The sequence below is a fragment of the Pleurodeles waltl genome, chromosome 4_1 (assembly GCF_031143425.1).
Source record: "Pleurodeles waltl isolate 20211129_DDA chromosome 4_1, aPleWal1.hap1.20221129, whole genome shotgun sequence".
NCBI lineage: Eukaryota > Metazoa > Chordata > Amphibia > Caudata > Salamandridae > Pleurodeles > Pleurodeles waltl.
In genome coordinates, this window is record NC_090442.1 from 989,545,274 (window position 1) to 989,563,693 (window position 18,420).

At 47.3% G+C, this 18,420-nt stretch overlaps 1 protein-coding gene across 50 annotated transcripts in view; it reads left to right on the forward strand.

Moving 5' to 3' along the window:
* LOC138288307 (mucin-19) overlaps window positions 1-18,420 on the forward strand; it is a 1,675,551-nt gene that overhangs the window by 498,546 nt on the left and 1,158,585 nt on the right. For all 50 annotated transcript variants that reach the window (XM_069229764.1, XM_069229784.1, XM_069229763.1 and 47 more), the window contains 3 exons: window positions 5,988-6,227; window positions 6,593-6,749; window positions 17,685-17,804. In XM_069229764.1, coding sequence (XP_069085865.1) covers window positions 5,988-6,227; window positions 6,593-6,749; window positions 17,685-17,804 — 517 coding nt within the window. The remainder of the gene's footprint in view (window positions 1-5,987; window positions 6,228-6,592; window positions 6,750-17,684; window positions 17,805-18,420) is intronic.

Sequence of the window (18,420 nt, forward strand, 5' to 3'; positions counted from 1 at the left end):
GAAATCCTCCAGTGTACAGAACCCTGGTGGACCTGGCGACAATGGAGGACAGACACATTATCTTAACCTACAGACTTGATAAGGCCACAATCCAAGAACTGTGTGCCCTATTGGAGCCAGACCTGATTTCAGTTATCCGCCACCCCACAGGTATCCCCCCTCTAGTGCAGGTCCTTTCAGTGCTCCATTTCCTGGCAAGTGGTTCCCTCCAAACAACAGTGGCCATGGCATCAGGGATGCCTCAGCCAATGTTCTCCAATGTGTTGACCAGAGTGTTGTCTGCCCTGCTGAAATACATGCACAGCTACATTGTATTCCCCCAGGTGGAGGATTTGGCCACAGTGAAGGCTGACTTTTATGCCCTGGGACATATCCCCAACTTCATTGGTGCCATTGATGGTACCCATGTAGCATTTGTCCCCCCACCCCCGGAGAAATGAAAAAGTGTTAAGGAATAGAAAAAGCTATCACTCTCTGACTGTGCAGATGGTGTATTTGGCGGACCGGTACATCTCCCATGTGAATGCAAAGTATCCTGGCTCTGTGCATGGCGCCTTTATCTTGAGGAATAGCAGCATCCCATATGTGATGGCTCAACTCCAGAGGCACCGGGTGTGGCTAATAGGTGAGCCCAAGGTCCCCACCCAGTATATGTTGGTGTCTGGGTATGGGGTTGTCCCTGAGGGTGAGTGTGTAGCTAACAGGTATCCCTCAATATTTGCAGGTCACTTTGGTTACCCCAACCTCTCATGGCTACTGACCCCAGTGAGGAATGCTAGGACAAGGGCAGAGGAATGTTACAAGGAGGCACATGGGCGAACAAGGAGGATGATTGAAAGAACCTTCGGTCTCCTGAAGGCCAGGTTCAGATGCCTCCATCTGACTGGTGGATCCCTGTACTACTCACCCAAGAAGGTGTGCCAGATCATCGTTGCATGTGGCACAACCTGGTGCCTTTTCTGCAGGAGGATGAGCCTGGAGATGGTCTTGTGGCAGCGGTGGAGCCTGTGGACAGTGAGGAAGAGGAGGCAGAGATTGAAGATGTGGACAACAGAAGTTCTCTCATACAGCAGTACTTCCAGCGACACACAGGTAAGACACTGTAAGTTCACTTTACATTGCAGTTTTGTGTTGGACATTGGACATGGCAGCATGATTTCCCTATGTCTATGGCCACTTATTGTACCTTTTGGACTCTATTTTCAGACCTCTGTGCCCCACTCTGGCTCCTGGTGTGTATACTGCTGCCGACTACAGGTCATGCCAATGTATATATAACTGTACATATGAATTGCAATGTTTACAGATTGTTGAACTAATACATATTTCTATCAATTGACAGACTCCAGACTTGTATTTGTTCCAAGGGTGTTTATTTAAGTGCTAAGAGGTTGAGGGGATGTGCAAGGGGCTGGGGTGATGGTGCCAAGACTTGCACCTCTCATGTTGTCAATTGTGGGGGTCCACCGCCAGTCCTCTGTACGGCTACCTGGTGTCTTGCAACCACAAAACGCACCTTCCCCTGTAGGTTGTTCCACCTCTTCCTGATATCATCCCTTGTTCTGGGGTGCTATCCCATGGCGTTGACCCTGTCCACGACTCTCCGCCATAGCTCCATCTTCCTTGCAACGGACGTCTGCTGCACCTGTGATCGGAATAGCTGTGGCTCTGCCCAGATGATTTCCTCCACCATGACCCTTAGCTCCTCCTCTGAAAACCTGGGGTGTCTTTGGGGTGCCATGGATGTGGTGTGAGGGGTATGTGTGAGGATGTGTGGGGTGATGTGCTGTGGTGTGTTCTGTGAGGTGTGTGGATGGTGTATGGGTGATGGTGTTCTGTGGCTAAGATTGAGTGGGTGCTCCAGGCTTGTCTCTCTGTTAGCTATCTTTTTTCATTGAAAGGGTTGTGGTTAATGTGGGTGTGTGTTTTACAGTGGTGAAGGTGTGTGGGTGTGGAGTGTGTATGTGTGTCAGGTGTGTGTAGTTTGAATTGTCCAATGTGGTGTAGTTTTGTAAGTGTGTGTGTATTATGAGCACAGTGGTGTGTACCGCCAATGGTTTACCCGTGGTTGAAAGACCACCGCAGTGATTCGTGGGTCCTGATACTGTGGGCGTATTCCTATTGGCATAACGGTATGGGTTTTGGTACCGCCAGTTTATCACTGACCTTTGGTCTGGCGGACTTGTGTGGGTGTCTGTATAGTGGCAGATTTCTCTGTGTGGGTCATAATACCCGTAGCGGTATACCGTCGCGGTCACAGTATGTTGGCGTCCGTCAGCACGGTGGTAGGCGGCATTTACCGCCAATGTTGTAAGGAGGGCCATAGTCAAGAAATGATGCGCACACTCAATGACTAACTCCAGGCCAGTGTTTATTTATCAAAAAATATGCTTTGTTACTTCATTTCTAGAACCAAAATGAACTTTGTTGTAGGTATGTACAGTTTCAAGAATGCATCACTTTCAAGTATCAAAGGCACTTTGTTTGTAATTCACAATTAAAACAGTTTTTATATCAAAAGTAGCCAAAGTGCAATTTTTTTCAGAAAGCATTGCAGTCCTAGGGATGGAAAAGTATCAACACAGTTTGCAGTTAAGTACTTGACTTAAAATCCCAGTCTTTAGGGGATAAGGACAGGGCAAAGTTTAGGAAGACACCAAGGGTGCATCACCAGCAACACGGGGCCTGGCCGGATGCAGAGGTCAAAATTGGTGTTGAGTACCCAATAGAATCCTATGGAGACTGGGGCACTTAGAAAGAAACAGCTTTAAGGTAAGTACCTGCATCTTCAGGGCACAGACCTGGGGGGTTTAGATCAGCACAGATCAGCCCCAAACACACACCCTCAGCTGCACAGGGGCAGCCGGATGCAGGGTGCAAACACAGCATTGGGCATCCAATGCTTTTCAATGGAGGAACACTGGGGGTGACAGGCTTGGTCCAGGGAGTTGGCTGAAGAAGATCAATGGCTGGAGAGGTAAGTAGAGAGTTCACTGGACATTGCTGGATCATCAGTTGGGTTCTTCAAGGCCAGGGGACTGTGGGTGCAGAGGTACCTTTAGGCATCAGGAAATCTTCACCAGAGCCGGTTGCAGGCGGGGGGCTCTAGATTTAGGCTGCAGGTGTTGTCGTGTTGGTCAGGAGGGGTCAACCCAGGGTGGACTTGAGGTTGGAATTGCTGGGGACTTTCTCTGGACTGTTGGACCACCTGGACTCAGGCCATGGACGTCAGGTGGAGAGTGGGCATGACTTGTGGATCCAGGAGGGTCTAGAGTCCTTCTTGGAGGTTTCTCTGTGGACAAGGCTGCTGTTCTAGGGAGATCTTGGTCCTTGGGTGGGCAGGTAGTCCTCTGGGTGTTTATAGAGGTCGCTGGTCATGCAGGATGCATCGCCTTTTTGTAGCAGGAGTCTTGAAGCTGCAGACAGGCCAGGGGAGCTGGGGCCAAGTCAGTTGTCATCTGGAGTCTTCACTGCTGGTGTGGCTCTTCAGTCCTTTTTCTTCTTTCAGGTTTCCAGGAATCTGAAGTGCAAGGTTCAAAGGTGCCCCTAAATACTAGATTTAGGGGTGTTACAGGGATGAAAGGGCAGTTGCCAATGTCTACTGACCCTGAGGGTGGCTACATCCTTCTTGTGCCCACTCCCTTTGGGGAGGGGGCAAATACCTAACCCTATTTGCTATCGCCCTCCAAAACAAGAGGGAGGATTCTGCCAGGAGGGTTCACCTCAGCTCTGGGCACTCTAGGCTTTGTCCCTGACCCCTGAGAGCACAAAGGCTCTCACCCCATATGGTCAGAAACTCATCTGGTAGTGGCAGGCCGGCATAGACTGGTCAGCCGCACACTAGAAAGTTGGGTGAATTTCAGGGGGCAACTCTAAGATGCCACCTGTGTGCATTTTACAATAAAGTCAACATTGGCATCAGTGTGGGTTTATTGAGCTGTGAAGTTAGGTACTAAACTTCCCAGTACTCAGTGAAGCCATCATGGAGCTGTGGAGTTCGTAATGACAAACCTTCAGCCCATGTACTCTATATGGTTACACAGCACTTACAGGGTCTAAGAATGGACTTAGCCACTGGAGGGGCATATTGCTCCTGCAGCTATGCCCTCATTTGTGGTATAGTGCACCCTGCCCAGACAGTGGTTTGTGGGCATGGCAGCCAGAGAGGAATGCCTTATCGACTTTACCTTTTTCTCCCCACCACCGCACACAATCTGCAATGGCAGTGTGCATGTGTCTGTAGGAGGGTTCCTTAGGGTGGCACAAAATATGCTGCAGCCCATAGGAGCCTCCCTGGTCACAGGGCCCTTGATACCACTTGTACCTCTTACAAGGGACTTTGCTGTGTGCCAGGGGTGTGCCAATTGTGGAAGCAATGGTACAGTTTAGGGAAATAACACAGGTGCTGCGGCCTGGTTAGCAGGGACACAGCACACACTCAGTCAAGTTAGCATCAGATATCACAAAAGGTGTGTGGGGGGGGTAGCCATGCCAAAAGGGGCACTTTCCTACAGATGGCTGGGCAGTTGTTTGATTACAATGGGTTTTGTTAATTTTCTTTCCTCTGGACTTCTTTTGACCTTCCCCACCAGTTTTTCTTAAGTATTTACAGCTACGTGATTTCTTTCCTTGTGAGTGTAAGCACCGGATAATTTTGAAAGACTTTGACATCTTGTCTTATCTATACAGGGCACCTGGCAAGGCTTCGATCAGGGCACTGTATCAAATCTTTAGCTCCTACAATGTCAGTGACTGTTTTCTGTTGGCCTCTAAGTGGTTTAGGGTGTTCAATTTCGGATAGTCTCTCTGAAGACATCACTGGCGCCTTAGAAATTGTCAATCACGCTGTGCAGTCTGTCAGCCTAAAAAGTTAGCAGGTGAATACCTTCTACATGCTCTATTACACCCATGGAAGGATCTCTAAATGTGCTGCAAGCCATGCTTCTGACAAGACACACTGTCCTAAGTGTGGAGTACATGCGGCAGATATTGTTCATGTGTCCGCTAGCTGCCCAGTTCTGCAGGAATATGGTTGGGTTAATCCAGCTGTCCATATCCCACCATAGACATAATTTTCAGTTACCCAATAGAGAGATTATGTTGGTTCACAAAATTGATTGTGACCCCAGGCAAACCCCATTGATGTCAATCATGATTATTACTGCTAGGCTATGCATAACAAGATCCTGGATAAGCTCCCTTCCTCCTAAGGTACCTGAGTGTTGGGCACTTTTATGTCAGATATACCAATTTGAATGGGCTATTACTATGGTTAGAGGCCCCAGTGCTATTAAAATGCTTTTGATGCGTTTCATTGTCCTTTCCTTATTAGCTTTACATTTTTCTTGTTTTTTACTCTTTGTAGTGGCCTATCCTGGTTGTCTATTTGATTATCATTACCTTTGTCTCATAGGTATAAGTTTGTAATGATGTCTTGTGATCATGACTGATTCTAAATAAAAAAATCTAAACAAATGAAAGTGGCAGGAAAAGGGAGAAAAGCAGGGGATAGTGAGGAAACATGATAAGGAGTAAAGTGTGTGAGAGGAAAAGACAGTGGCACCTATACTTTTTCCAAATGTTCTTGATCCATTTAGAAACAAAAGTGAAGTTTGCCTTTGCCACTATAACTGTCAACCTTCCACCCTGGGCCATCTCAGTACACAGTATTGATTACAATTTTGTTTAAAATGAAATTACCCATTTTTTAAGGTCTTGTTTCCAAATGTTTCTCATAGGAATTTTGGGAGTCTGGAACCATTGTATTCTTCTGTTGTTTTGAGCCAGGTCAGCTATGATTTGAAGATATGTTTCTGCCTGCTTCCACGTCGTCCTATGATACCAGATTCTGGGAGTGTGGCACACTACGCTTGTTGTAAATTTAATATAGTTTATCTATTGAACAGTGTTATTATGTCTCCATGTGCTAGTATGACAAATACAATAAACAATCTGACATCCTCATCCCACCTTTGCAATCTTTGCAGGGTAAATTGTGTGGTATATGCGGAAATTACAATGGCGACCGATCTGATGATTCCATTGCAAGGGATGGGTCAATTGTGCCTTCTGTCCTAGCTTTTGGAAACAGCTGGAAGACCAACCCAACATGTAAAGACACTGAAGTCGAAGCATACCCTTGTGACAGCAATGCCTACTGCAAAAACTGGGCTTATAAAAAGTGTGCCCTTATTAAGGAGGGTGGATTCCAATCCTGTCACAAAAAGGTAAGATTTCAGGAGAGAGAATCTGAATTTTGAAACTGTGATTGCAAGTAAGATCTTGACTTACAAAATCATGTAGACTGGGATTACGTGAAAGTGCTGGTGTACATGAAGGGATCTTGCAGCACCGTTGTAAATAGTATCAGGGTCTCTCGTTACATGTCAAGAAAGAGGGAACCAAGCTCTTTCAATATCCAACAACATCCAATAAATGTTGATTACAAAAAGCTAGAATATTTCATTTCCCCCAAGGGCTGTGACTGAAGAAATGAATTAAATGTAACATACAACCGAGTGCTTAATAAGATTGCTGCTGCTTCTGCGCACTGTATTAAAGGTCTGTTCTCGTCCACTTTTTCACTTATCAGGTTGACCCTACTCCTTATTATGACGCCTGTATCAAGGAAGCTTGTGTGTGTGACTTTGAAGGCAAATATCAAGGATTTTGCACAAGTGTGGCGATGTACGCTGAAGCTTGCAATGCAGCTGGGGTCTGTGTGAATTGGCGTACTCCAGATCGTTGCCGTAAGTGAGAAATAGTTCGCTTATACGTAGGTAGTGTTAAATGTGCTTAATCTGCTGCTTAGATCATTATGGAATGTAATGAAAACTGGATACATGGTCATTCCAGAATTATATCTCTCATATTCCGAGTCCCTGTTTTTTTATTTTTTATTTTCTAAATATTTTTATTCACATTTTATTGTGGGTTAAATACAAACAATAATATGACTCAACAGTTTCTTGTCGTATCATTTGCCAATGTTACTTGCTTCCACAGTGCACGTTTTTATTCGCCATTTATCTTATCTGTGTTACCTTGTCTCTATGAGTGTGTTTCGCTGTTACACGTTCTATGTCATGTGCTTGAGTGTAGCTTCTCCAGAAACCTCTGTCTTGTAATATGCTATCCCCCCCCTCCTCCCAATTATCTTAACCAAACTCTTAACAACCTATTAACATGATGGCACGCGTGGGAGCATGCTAAGGATAGTTAAGATGTGGGGTAGGCTCGTACCAGGGGGGATGCCCAGCTCTCCTTACCGTCTACATCCCTGCATTGCCTCTCGGTGCATGTCTGGGGTCCCCGGTGTGTCATGTTGCTCTCCAGGCCCGATCGGTGAGGGATCTGAGGGGGCCTATATCTCGGCTGATTTCTTATTATATCTGACCCTACTGTCGTGGGCCTGTCCTTCCCTCTCTACTCGCATGTCCCAACCCGTAATACGTGTCCTCTGTTTCTCATTATCAGGTCTCACTTGTCAGCTGTCGCCTTCTCCCCTCCTTCCTTTCCCTTGACTATTTGTTCCCACTTCATCAATATTTCTTTCCATTTCGGAGCAATGGGTGTTAGTCGTATGCCCCGTGCTTCTTCACATTTAAGGGCTTGTAGCTCGGCTCTGGCCCATTTTAGCCCGTCACGTCTCCATTCACTCAGGGTGGGGCTCCTAGGTGACCCCCAGCCAAGTGCTATTAATTTTCTAAATAGTACCAGTGCCAGATCCAGGAAGCGTTCCTTTATCTTCCCCACTACTAATCCTGTTTTCAGACCTAGGAGGCACACAGTTGGAGTGTTGATTACCTCGATCTCGAGCAACTCTTTCAGTTCGGACACCACTGCTCCCCAGCCCCTCCCAATGTCAGGGCAGTGACAAACCATGTGGTCAAAGCCAGCGTCCACCTCATTACATTTAGGGCATACCTTGGGAGTTCTTCCGTTTATTAAAGTCAATCTACGTGGGGTAAGGTACGTCCTATGTAAGTAGTTGAATTGGGTATACCTTAGTTGTGTGTTCCTTGATACGCCCCGCGGGTATGCTATTCCCTTCCACCATTCTGAGTCCGTGAGATCCCTACCCAAGGCCCTCTCCCATCTCTCCCTTTGAGGTTGTAGTGGGTCCAGTACGCTTTCGACGTGTGTCTTGTATAACTTCGTTATTAAGTGAGCGTCATCTCCTGATGTCAGCACTAGGTGCAGTACTTGGTGTGTGGCCGGTTCCGCGTTTACCGTGTCCCAGTGCTTCATTAAATGATGTGTTAGTCTCTGGTACAGGAGAAACTGTCCACTCGGTACCCCCCCATTTTTCATCAAATCTATGAATGTCCTCAAAACCCCGTTGCTAAAGAGGTCCCCAATTGTCTCTACTCCTGCTTTCGCCGATGTGCCTAGTCCGGTTCCCTTCTGGTCCCCGCCCTTCGATTCCAACAGGAGTACCGATAATGGTATTCCAGGCGAGTAAGCTGGTCCTACGCCCACCCGTCATGTACATCTCCTCCAGCAGACCAGTGCCACCTTCGTCATTCTACTTTTTTCTTGTGGTTCCACCTTCCGGTGTATCATCTGAGCTATAAATTCATCTTGGCTCATTTCGCCACTCGTGACACATCTGTCCAGTCGGCTTCCTCCTGCCATCCAACTGGAGACCCACTGTAACTGGCACGCCAAGTAGTAGGACTCAAAGTCTGGGACACCAAGTGCACCCCCTAGATTTGGCCTGCAGAGTATTGCAAGCGCTGTGCGGCTTTGCCCTCCGTCCCATACCAGTTCCCTGAGCAAGGCATTCAACTCCCTGAACCACGATGCCGGGATCGTCACCAGGAGGTTAACAAAATAGTACAGGAGGCGGGGTAACACGACCATCTTAGATAGTGATATCCTGGCCATTATCGGTAGTTTCAACGTCAGCCAGAACCTAACTGAGGTTTGAAGGGAAGAGAGTGCCCTTCCTAGGTTCCCATCTCGAAGATCTTTAACATCGTGGAACACCTGTACCCCAAAATATTTGATGGTTTGTGGAGCCCACACCAAATCCCGAGGGCATGAGGATGGGCGGGCCAACCCTGCTGTGATAGGGAAGACAAACATTTTGCTCCTGTTAAGTCGAAGCCCCGACATATTCCCGAAGCAGTCCAATATTTGCAGTGCCCAGGGCAGTCCCGTCTCCCCGTCCCTAAGATAAATGAGGACATCGTCGGCATAAAGTGAGATTATGTGCTCAGTTTGTCCCCATTCTACCCCCCTGCCTGCTCCTTCCAGCCAAAATTGTGCCTCCAAGGGCTCAATAGCCAGGGCAAATAATAATGGTGACAATGGACAACTCTGCCTGGTGCCTCTATGTATTGGATAGGGTTCTGAGATTGTCTTCCCAGTTCTTACTCGCGCCAGTGGAGATGTATATAACAGGTCCACCCATCTCTCCCAATCTTCTCCTAGACCCATCCTAAGCATCACTGTTTGTAAATAGTCCCATCTGACTGAGTCAAAAGCTTTCTCAAAGTCAATAGCTATTAGCGCACCAGTTGGGGGTCGTTCTGTATTTGGCATCTGCAGTATGGCAAAAAGGCGTCTGAGGTTCAGTGACGTACTACGGTTTGGGACAAACCCATTCTGGTCCGTGTGAATCAGCCTTGATATATGCTGGAGCAATCGATTAGCCAGGACTTTGCTGACGATTTTAAAATCACTATTCAGCATGGATAGCGGGCGAAAATCAGTGACTGATGCCTCGCCTGATTTCAATTTGGGTAGGGGCACCACCAGTGCCTCTCTGAGAGAGTCCGGTAGTCGTCTGGCGCACGGCACTTCTGCATATAGTTCTACCAGCTGGGGCGCCAACAGTGTCGTGTATTTTTTGTAAAAGTCCATTGGGAGGCCATCTGTGCCAGGTGTCTTCCCAGGGGCCAGCTGTGTGATAGCCTCCCTTACCTCTTCTATTGTCACCGGTCGCCCCAGTTCGTCTCTCACTTCGTGCACCAGTACAGTCAGTGGGAGCGGTCGTAGAAATGTATCTAGTCGCCCTTCCTCTATCTGGTTGGGGCTCCGGTACAAGTATGTATCATAGTCCCGGAAGGCGTCGTTTATAGGGCCTGGTCTGAATCTATGCTCGCCTTTCATATCCCGAATGCTCACGATGGGGGATCCCTCCCCTCCCGTTCTTACCAGCCAGGCTAACAGCTTACCTGCCCTACCCTCTTCAGTTTGTATCAATGCTAAATATTTCTGTGTGAAGTGGCACCTGAATTGTTCTTCTACCTGGGAATGGGTCCTCCTTGCCTGCATATATTCTTCCTGGTTCGGCGTGCCTTGGCTCCCTGCCTTTTCTGCCTCATGTATGGTTGCCTCTAGTTTGGTTAGTTCACGCTCTAGGGTGCGTTTAATCCCCACCGTTTGGCCTATACAGTAACCTCTCATCGCTACCTTAAGTGTTTCCCACTCCATCTGGCTAGTAGTGGCTGATCCTTTATTAATTTTAATGTGGTCTGTTAGGAATGAACATAGCGCCTCCCTGTATGCTTGGTCTTCAAGTGCGGCAGGTGTTAACGGTATGGGGGGGCCTATCCTCTAGCACTCTCCAGTTGAGTAATAGGGAATTGTGGTCAGATATTGTGTGTCCCAAGTATTCAGAGTGGGTCATTCCCCGTGCTAGGGCAGCTGAGCACACCACTTTGTCTGTCCTGGTGTATATGTGGTGTAGCCCTGAACAATAAGAGTAATCCCTGTCCTCTGGGTGCAGTTCGCACCAGATGTCAATCAGTTCCCAGTCATGCATCCATTCCCTTAGATTTTGGGCTACTTTATGGACCGCTGCTCTGGGTAATGGTGGGATGGAGCGGTCCAAATCTATGTTCGTTATGCTATTGAAGCCCCCCCAGCAGTAACTCCCCGTGCTGCTGGCGTGTGAGACGGCTCAACAAGCGCTGTATAAAGGGAATCTGGTCCTGATTGGGGGCGTAAATACTTCCCAGCACCAATGGGGTCCCGTGGAGTTTCCCTTCCACCAATACAAACCTACCCTCCTGATTAATGTCAGTAGAGACCACCTCAAAAGGGACACCTGCCCGCACCCAAACCAGAGCCCTCCTCGCATATGCAGAGTATTTAGTAGCGAACACCTGCCCTCTCCATCTATGCCTTAGCTTTTCCACTTCTGCTGCTGTCAGGTGGGTTTCCAGTAGCATCGCTACATGTATGCCTCTCTTCTTTAGATAAGATAGTATTCTGTGTCTTCTAGCTGGTGACCCCATCCCTCTGATGTTCCACGTTAGAAATCTATAGTCTGTCATTTAAAAGCATCAAAGAGGGTCGGCCTAACCTACCACCCCAGGTACTCCACATCCCTCCATCTGTTATTCTTGGTAGCTCAGTTATAATCTGTTGCCCCCAGGTGCCATCAAAATTTAAATTGAAAATCCCAACTCCCCCTCCCCAGGGCGCCTCCGAAAATGTAGGTAGCCCAAATAACCAGTGCAACAGTGCAATTTTGTCATCAAAGTGAATATAGTTCTCGCCAGTCTAACTGAGTGGACGAGAAGCCGGTAGGGGGGTGGGTAGGTCCATGCCCGTCTGGGCCTTCTAAGTACTACATGTGCCCCATCACCAGACCAGGTCGAATTCGGTTACCCCAAGTCATCTGCTGTTTGCGGAGTCACCCTCGGAGGTCGCCTGGAGCAGCCGGAGCCCTCTGCTGATGAAGCTGTCATGCCATCTGAGTCTCTCTCGTTGCTCCCTGTAGGGGATGCTTGTCTGCCCATAGCAGCCACCACTCACAAGGCTTCTGTCCTCTCAGACTCCCTCTGTGATTTTGTCGGTCCGAACCGGAGGCGGGTCCGGCGATGCTGCCCCCGGGAAGCTCCCCGCGTCATTCTCTCGGTGTTGTCCGATTTCGTGGGCCGCCCTGCTCGTCCTCCACAAATCTCTATCCACTCCCATGCCTCCTCTGGATTCTGGAAGAATGTGGTCTTGTCCTCTGCGATCACTCTCAATATTGCTGGAAAAAGGAAAGAGTATTGGATCCCTTCCTTTCTGAGGGCTCTCTTCACCACCATGAATGACGCTCTCCTAACTTGGACGTCCATGGTAAAATCTGGAAAAAGAGTTACTTCTCCATTCATCACCTTAAATGGTCCCGCCTCTCTGGAGTAGAATGTCTCCCTCTTTGTAGTGGAGCAACCTGGCGACCACTGCGCGGGCGGTCTCCCTGGCACCAGAGGAGACTCGGTGTGCCCTCTCCAATGTAAAGGATGGTGTCAATTGTCCCAGTGCTACCACAGTGCGCAGCCATTCCTCAAGAAATTCTAGCATATTTGTGCCTTGTGCTCCTTCCGGGAACCCTACCACTCTTACATTGTTCCTTCGATTCCTTCCCTCTGCGTCTCCTGCCCTGCGCTCCAGGCGCATCACTCTGTCCGTGAGGCTCAGTACCGAGGCTTCTATGTCTTTTTGTCTCGGTGTAATGTCCGCAAGCGTGGTCTCCGTTTCCTTGACTCTATCAACAAGATTCTCGTGATCCGCACGCAGGAGGCCCATTTCCACCGCCACCTGATTGATGTCATGCTTCAAGGTTGCTTCTCTGGCCTCAATTGCACCCAGTATTGTATCTAGGGTATCTTGTACTTTGGTTTGCGTGAGGTCTCGCAGGTCCCCTCCGCCGTGATCAGCGTTAGTGGTGCGCTCCATCGCTTTACTCCCGCGCCGGCCCTTAGAGGTCATCAGCCCAGAATGGCCCAGGCCCGGGATCTTAACAGTGCTTGAGGCCAAAGCCGCACCCCCACCGGACCCTTTTACCTCTAGATCCAGTGCCTTCAGTTCAGGTTCTTTTACTAGCACGGCAGTGCCCGCTAAATCCTCCGTTGGTTACCCCAGTTGTTCATGCAAAACGTGTTTTCGAGTTTGCACTGTCCCAACGTGTAGGTCCCCCGGGCCCGGACATGCTCCCCTCCAGGAATTGACGCCAGATGTAGCCTTAGGCCCAACTTTGCTTCGCACTCGATGAACTTGTCGTCAACGGGGCCCCCCTAACCTGGCATAGAGCGTAATGTCTTCTCCAATGTCTTGTCGGTGTGCCCCATCAGCTGTTCTTAACTTGTAGCGGAGTCTAGGCCTTGTAGTAAAGTCGGATTTATAGAGGGCCTTTCCCGGGTGTCCAGTTCCTCTTACCCGGGTGCTCGAGGGATCTAGTAGGGCCCGAGATGTTTGGGGGCCTCCGCTCTTCTTCACCAGAGAAAAGTCCGGGTCTGGCAGGCCCAGCGCCGATCGCACAGTCCACCTGGGCAGAACTCCGCCTCCACCGTTTGGGCGGAGCGCAGCACGCCGCTCCCCCGGTCTGCAGGTTCCAACTGAACCTGCTGCTCCTCCGCTCAGGGCGATGCGCCCTTTCCCCTTATCAAGGGGGTCGTGCAGCCGGTGCCGCCCCTCCTCGGCTCCGCAGCGCAGCGTCTCCTCACCGTCACCAGAGAGACCAGCTCTCAAGCCCCAGCTCCATTTTCTTCCTGGGCCCCAGTCGCGACCTCCACAGCTCTCCTCCCAAGGGGTTCATACAAAACGTGTTCGCACTGTCCCTTTGTTGAGGCCCTCCATGCCCGGATGTGACCTCTTTCAAGAATTGGCGCCAGGTGTAGCGCTAGGGCCGCTCGGCTTTGCACTCGACAAACTCGTCGTCCACTGGGCCCCTATTATCTTTGCAGAGGGCCTAATGTCTTCTCCAATGTCTTGTTGGTGTGCCCCATCTGCTGCTCTCAATTTGTAGCTGAGTCTAGGCCTCACGGTGAAGTCGGATTCATAGGGGGCTCTTCCCGGGTGCCTAACTCTTCTCACCCCAGCGCTCGTGGGAGCCAGGAGGGCCCGAGGTGTTTGGGGCTCTCCGCTCTTCCTCTCTGGCAAAAAAACTGGGTCTCGCAGGCCCAGCGCCAACCACCTCCACCGCTCCGTCAGAGCGTAGCACACCGTGGGCCGATCGCGCCCTCTTCTCCTCCACCCGGAGCTACGCACCTCCTTCCGCTATCAATTGGGGCTGCGTAGCCGGCTCTGCTCCTCCTCGACTCCGCGGCGTCACCGGAGAGACCCGCACTCAAGCCCCCGGCTCCAGTTTCTCTCTGTGCCCCGGCTGTGACGCTCCATGGCTCACCTCCTGAGGGGTCCCGGCGAACGGGAATCCCTTCCACCGACTATTCTCTATTCAAGTGACCCCCGATGCACAGCCCTCCGAGGGATGGTCAAGGGATGGGGTTCGTTTTTGCGGATAATTAATAGGCCCCTCGGGAGCCAATGTATTAAGCAGCCGCCATCTTGCCTGGCTCAGCCACGCCCTCATTCCGACTCACTGTTAAAGCAGATTTTAGGTTGGTGTTTCTCAACCGAATTCAAGAGTTTGATCCTCATAATCTATTTTTTAAGATTTTGAAAGATGTTTTGCAATAAATTGCCCTTTGCAACCTGATACCACTACTGGAACGGCTTCTACACATAATGCTTTCAAATTATCAATTTATATTTATTGAAAGAATATTTTTATGAGTCAGCCTCCAAGCACAATTTCTCAAACAACGATCATTTTTCATCACCAAAATTTACACATAAGCAACAATGGTTTAGTGTTACATTAGAAATAGATAAGACTCTTCTGTGTGGATTGCAACAATGTTATTGGTCATTCATAAAAATGCTTGAAAACTTGGATTGCTCTTGTCACTGCGTGACATTCTAATACGATTCTCATACATAGCTGTATAATTGTCATACAATCTCATGGGCATTAGTTGTCACATTCTACACACTTCTCAGCTCCTCGCATTCAATGTGTTCATTTATTTAAAAACTGCTATTTGTTATAAGTTAAATTGACCTCATGTCCCTACATTGGCACAATTAATATTTACCTTTTTTTTAGTACATCAGTGATTGTCTTTTGGGCAACACTTGTATCTATGAGTCTGGTGATAAAAAGGTATAATTTTCTTTAGAAAGTTTCAATTTAAGGGTTTTATGAAACCGACATGAATGATTACTTTTTTATTCTGATTTTATGTTTTCTTTCCATACCCCCTGTATGTCGTTCTGACTAAAGTCCCCAATCAATACTTTTTCATATGAAGTAATTTGTATATTTATCTATTTTAATGAAAAAGCGTACGTTTTTCTAATTTGGATATACTATATTTTTACACCACTTTATATTTAAGACAAAATAATAGGCTTGTGGCCCTCCTTGATGTCACAGAATTCTGTCGAGAATATTTTTCAATACCTGTAATTGCTTCCATCAGGATCATTAGACCCAGAAACATATGACACTCCGGAATAACTACCATGAGACAGATAGAGGTCAGATTGTTGCAACACCATGCAAATTACAATAACTGTTGTGTTCTGTTCTGTATGTTGCGACATAATGCAAAGTACATCTCAGCTCACCCTATTTTCAACAATAGCCCACATCCTAATTGCAGATTTAACACAGCATCAGCCATTAGTTCCTGGCTAAAGTTAAAGTTGTAAAAATAGTTTGAAAGTGGAAGTCATCTTGGACCAGATGTCCTAGGAAAAAAGTTGCAAAAAGTGGTCGCAAATTATTCACTGACTTTTTGTCACCTGTCTAATTTTGAGATGCAACCTATATACTGATAGTTTGCATCACAAAATCTACAGTCACAAGGGGTTGCAGAATGAGCTGCCCAATGAAGATTAATTATACAGGTCGCCATGTGTAAACCCCCGTGGTTGTATATAAACCCAGGAATGGTGGCCTGCAAAGAACATCAGACCACCATTCCTGTGTTTGCCCAAATTGGAAATGTTGTTTCTTAAAGCAATACAGATTTCTTGGAGCAGCTGATGCTGCTTTAAAAAAATCTTATCTGTTTGGGAATACTTGCGAGAGACAGGGCAGTACCAACACCTCCCCTCCCACCAGGCCACCTGACACAATTCACCAAGTGGTAGGTGTTCCACTTTGCAAATCAGTTCTACTCCAACTCAGGGGTCAGTTATTTGTTAGTGGTTTGCCACCACAATTTCGGCTGCAAACTCTTGAAACATGCCATATGAATTGCAATTAATTGGGCACGTCTTTCACACTCCTTTTTAATTTCTTAATTGTGATTCGGGAAGGGTAGTTAAAACCATTTTGTGAGTCAGAAAGGCTTTTTCCGACACGCAAAATTGGTTTATTGGATACCTATAAGCCACTCTGCAATCGCAATCCAAGTGATTTTTGCTAATCACAGGGTTTGCAATCGCAAAATGGCTTTGTACATCTGGCCCCTGTGGTCTATAATTTTTATTTAGCATAGTATCACAACGAAAACAGTTCCAGGGCATGATCTTCAAGGACTTCAGTGGGCCTAGAAGACGTTGCGTGTCAGTATGGCCCTTAACTCTTTGCACAAACAAGACGTACGTCCATTTCAGAATTTAAATAAACAATGACATTGTATGTGCCTCCTCTACCACTATCAGGAGAGTTATAAAACTCCACCATGCGCACGTTTTTATAGTAGAGTGATAAACCACAGTTTTGTGTGACCTCGCAATGCTTCAACCCCGTTCAAAAGCAGGTTGCCACTCACTATGTGCCTAGGTGCTTTCAACATTTCCTCAGTAGGCCTCGAGGTCTACAAACGCCAGAAGCCTGCTGACCGAGGGAACCGCTCTCTGCACCACACAGATGTTGGTTGCCGGCAGAGGGTAGGTTCTCAACCTCTGTCAACTGGAGAAAGCACAATAATATTTCAGATGCCTCAGTGTCCCACCCCTTTCACTGAAAAACGTGAAAGTTTCCCAGGGTTCCTAATTTAAGGGTATCCCTTTCTGCAAGAAGGTTGGCAAACTGTACTAGCTAGAAACTGGATCTTATAGTTCCTTCAACCCTTTCCAACAGTAATAATGGTAATGATTTTATTATTATTATTATTAGTAGTAGTAGTATTTTGTTTTTACTATAATTCTTGGGAATATTAGCAACGTTACTAACTCACTAGTATCGTAATGGTTGAAATAACTTGAGTATTAACAAAAATAATATAGCCACTTCTAGATGACACCCTGACTGATATTATTTGTGCAAATAGGCATAACGATATTAATAAACAAAATCGTAATAATATTACTAATAATAGCAATAAGTATCATTCTATAAATTAAAAATGTGAACAAAATTCCATGACATATTATAATTAATAGATTTTACCCTTCGAAGTCCCTCATTATTGTACTAATAGATCTAACTCTATCTGTTCCATTTTGTGTTTATCACAAATCGCCAAAACAAATTATTGCACCCGCTACAAAAATCCAATTAGTTATGAGAGTTTATCTTTGAGATCATGAAGAAAGTCACCCTTCACTGTCCCATAAACACCCACTGGGATCGGTATGACTGGATTACTGTAGGGAACCCTATGAATAGCTGCCAGGTGAATAGTGGTGGCTCACTGCACGAGGAAGTGTACCTGATCTTCTGGCTTATGTGTACTCAATACCTTTTGTGTCTCATTGCTATTTGCTGCACTGGTCCACTGTATTCATTCACTGCCGTCATTTTTATTCAGCCTATTTCTTCAAATCGTATCGAAAGTTTGCTTGAGGGCCATATAGTTGTGAGGCCAAATATGACCTGGGAAAATGCATTCGAAAACAGGTTGCACCAAATGTATTTTGTAAAAGCCCGTGTTTCTCTTTTTCAGCTGTATTCTGCGATTACTACAACAGACAAGACGAATGCAAATGGCATTATAACCCATGTGGAACCACCTATAAAACATGTAACAAGAGGGTTCCTGGGACCTACAGCACTCTAATGGAAGGTACAAAACTGTTTTTCAAGATTATGTTGTAGTACTAAAGTCGGAGAGCCTTCAGAGTAGTAGCAATCTCAAAACGTGGATGGTACTCTTGTCTCCTCCGTTTCAGGTGATAATCTGCAGTTGTAAATTGAGTGAAAGGACTGTTGGAAACCTGTATGTCCATAGTATTGCCCAGTAGGGTAGCGATGGTGTCTCTGATGGAAGTGAGTGAATCCTCGCCCAGTTGTTGACGTACAAGTGCATGGTGGAGAATGTGTGCATCAGCAGCTTGCATTAGGTCCGAACTTGACACACATCTTCTGGGTCACGGGCAACATCAGTGTGCTCCTGGATGCTTGGACCTGCTTTAGTGGCTAAATAATAGCAGGACGTCCGAGGACATAGCTGCACATACTCTCATACTAGCTACCTGGTTGGAGGGACAGGACCTAGTGACTTTACCCTGCTCCAAGAGTGCAGCTGAGCAGAACAGCTTTAGGGGAAGGAATGGCAAGTTCATTTATCATCAGTCCCGCTGTTATTGTGGGTTGCTCTCACAAATAAGCAGGCCATGATCGCTGTCCGGTTCTCACCCTGTGCGAATGTGCATGACATTAGCCCAGTGCATCAGTCTCTG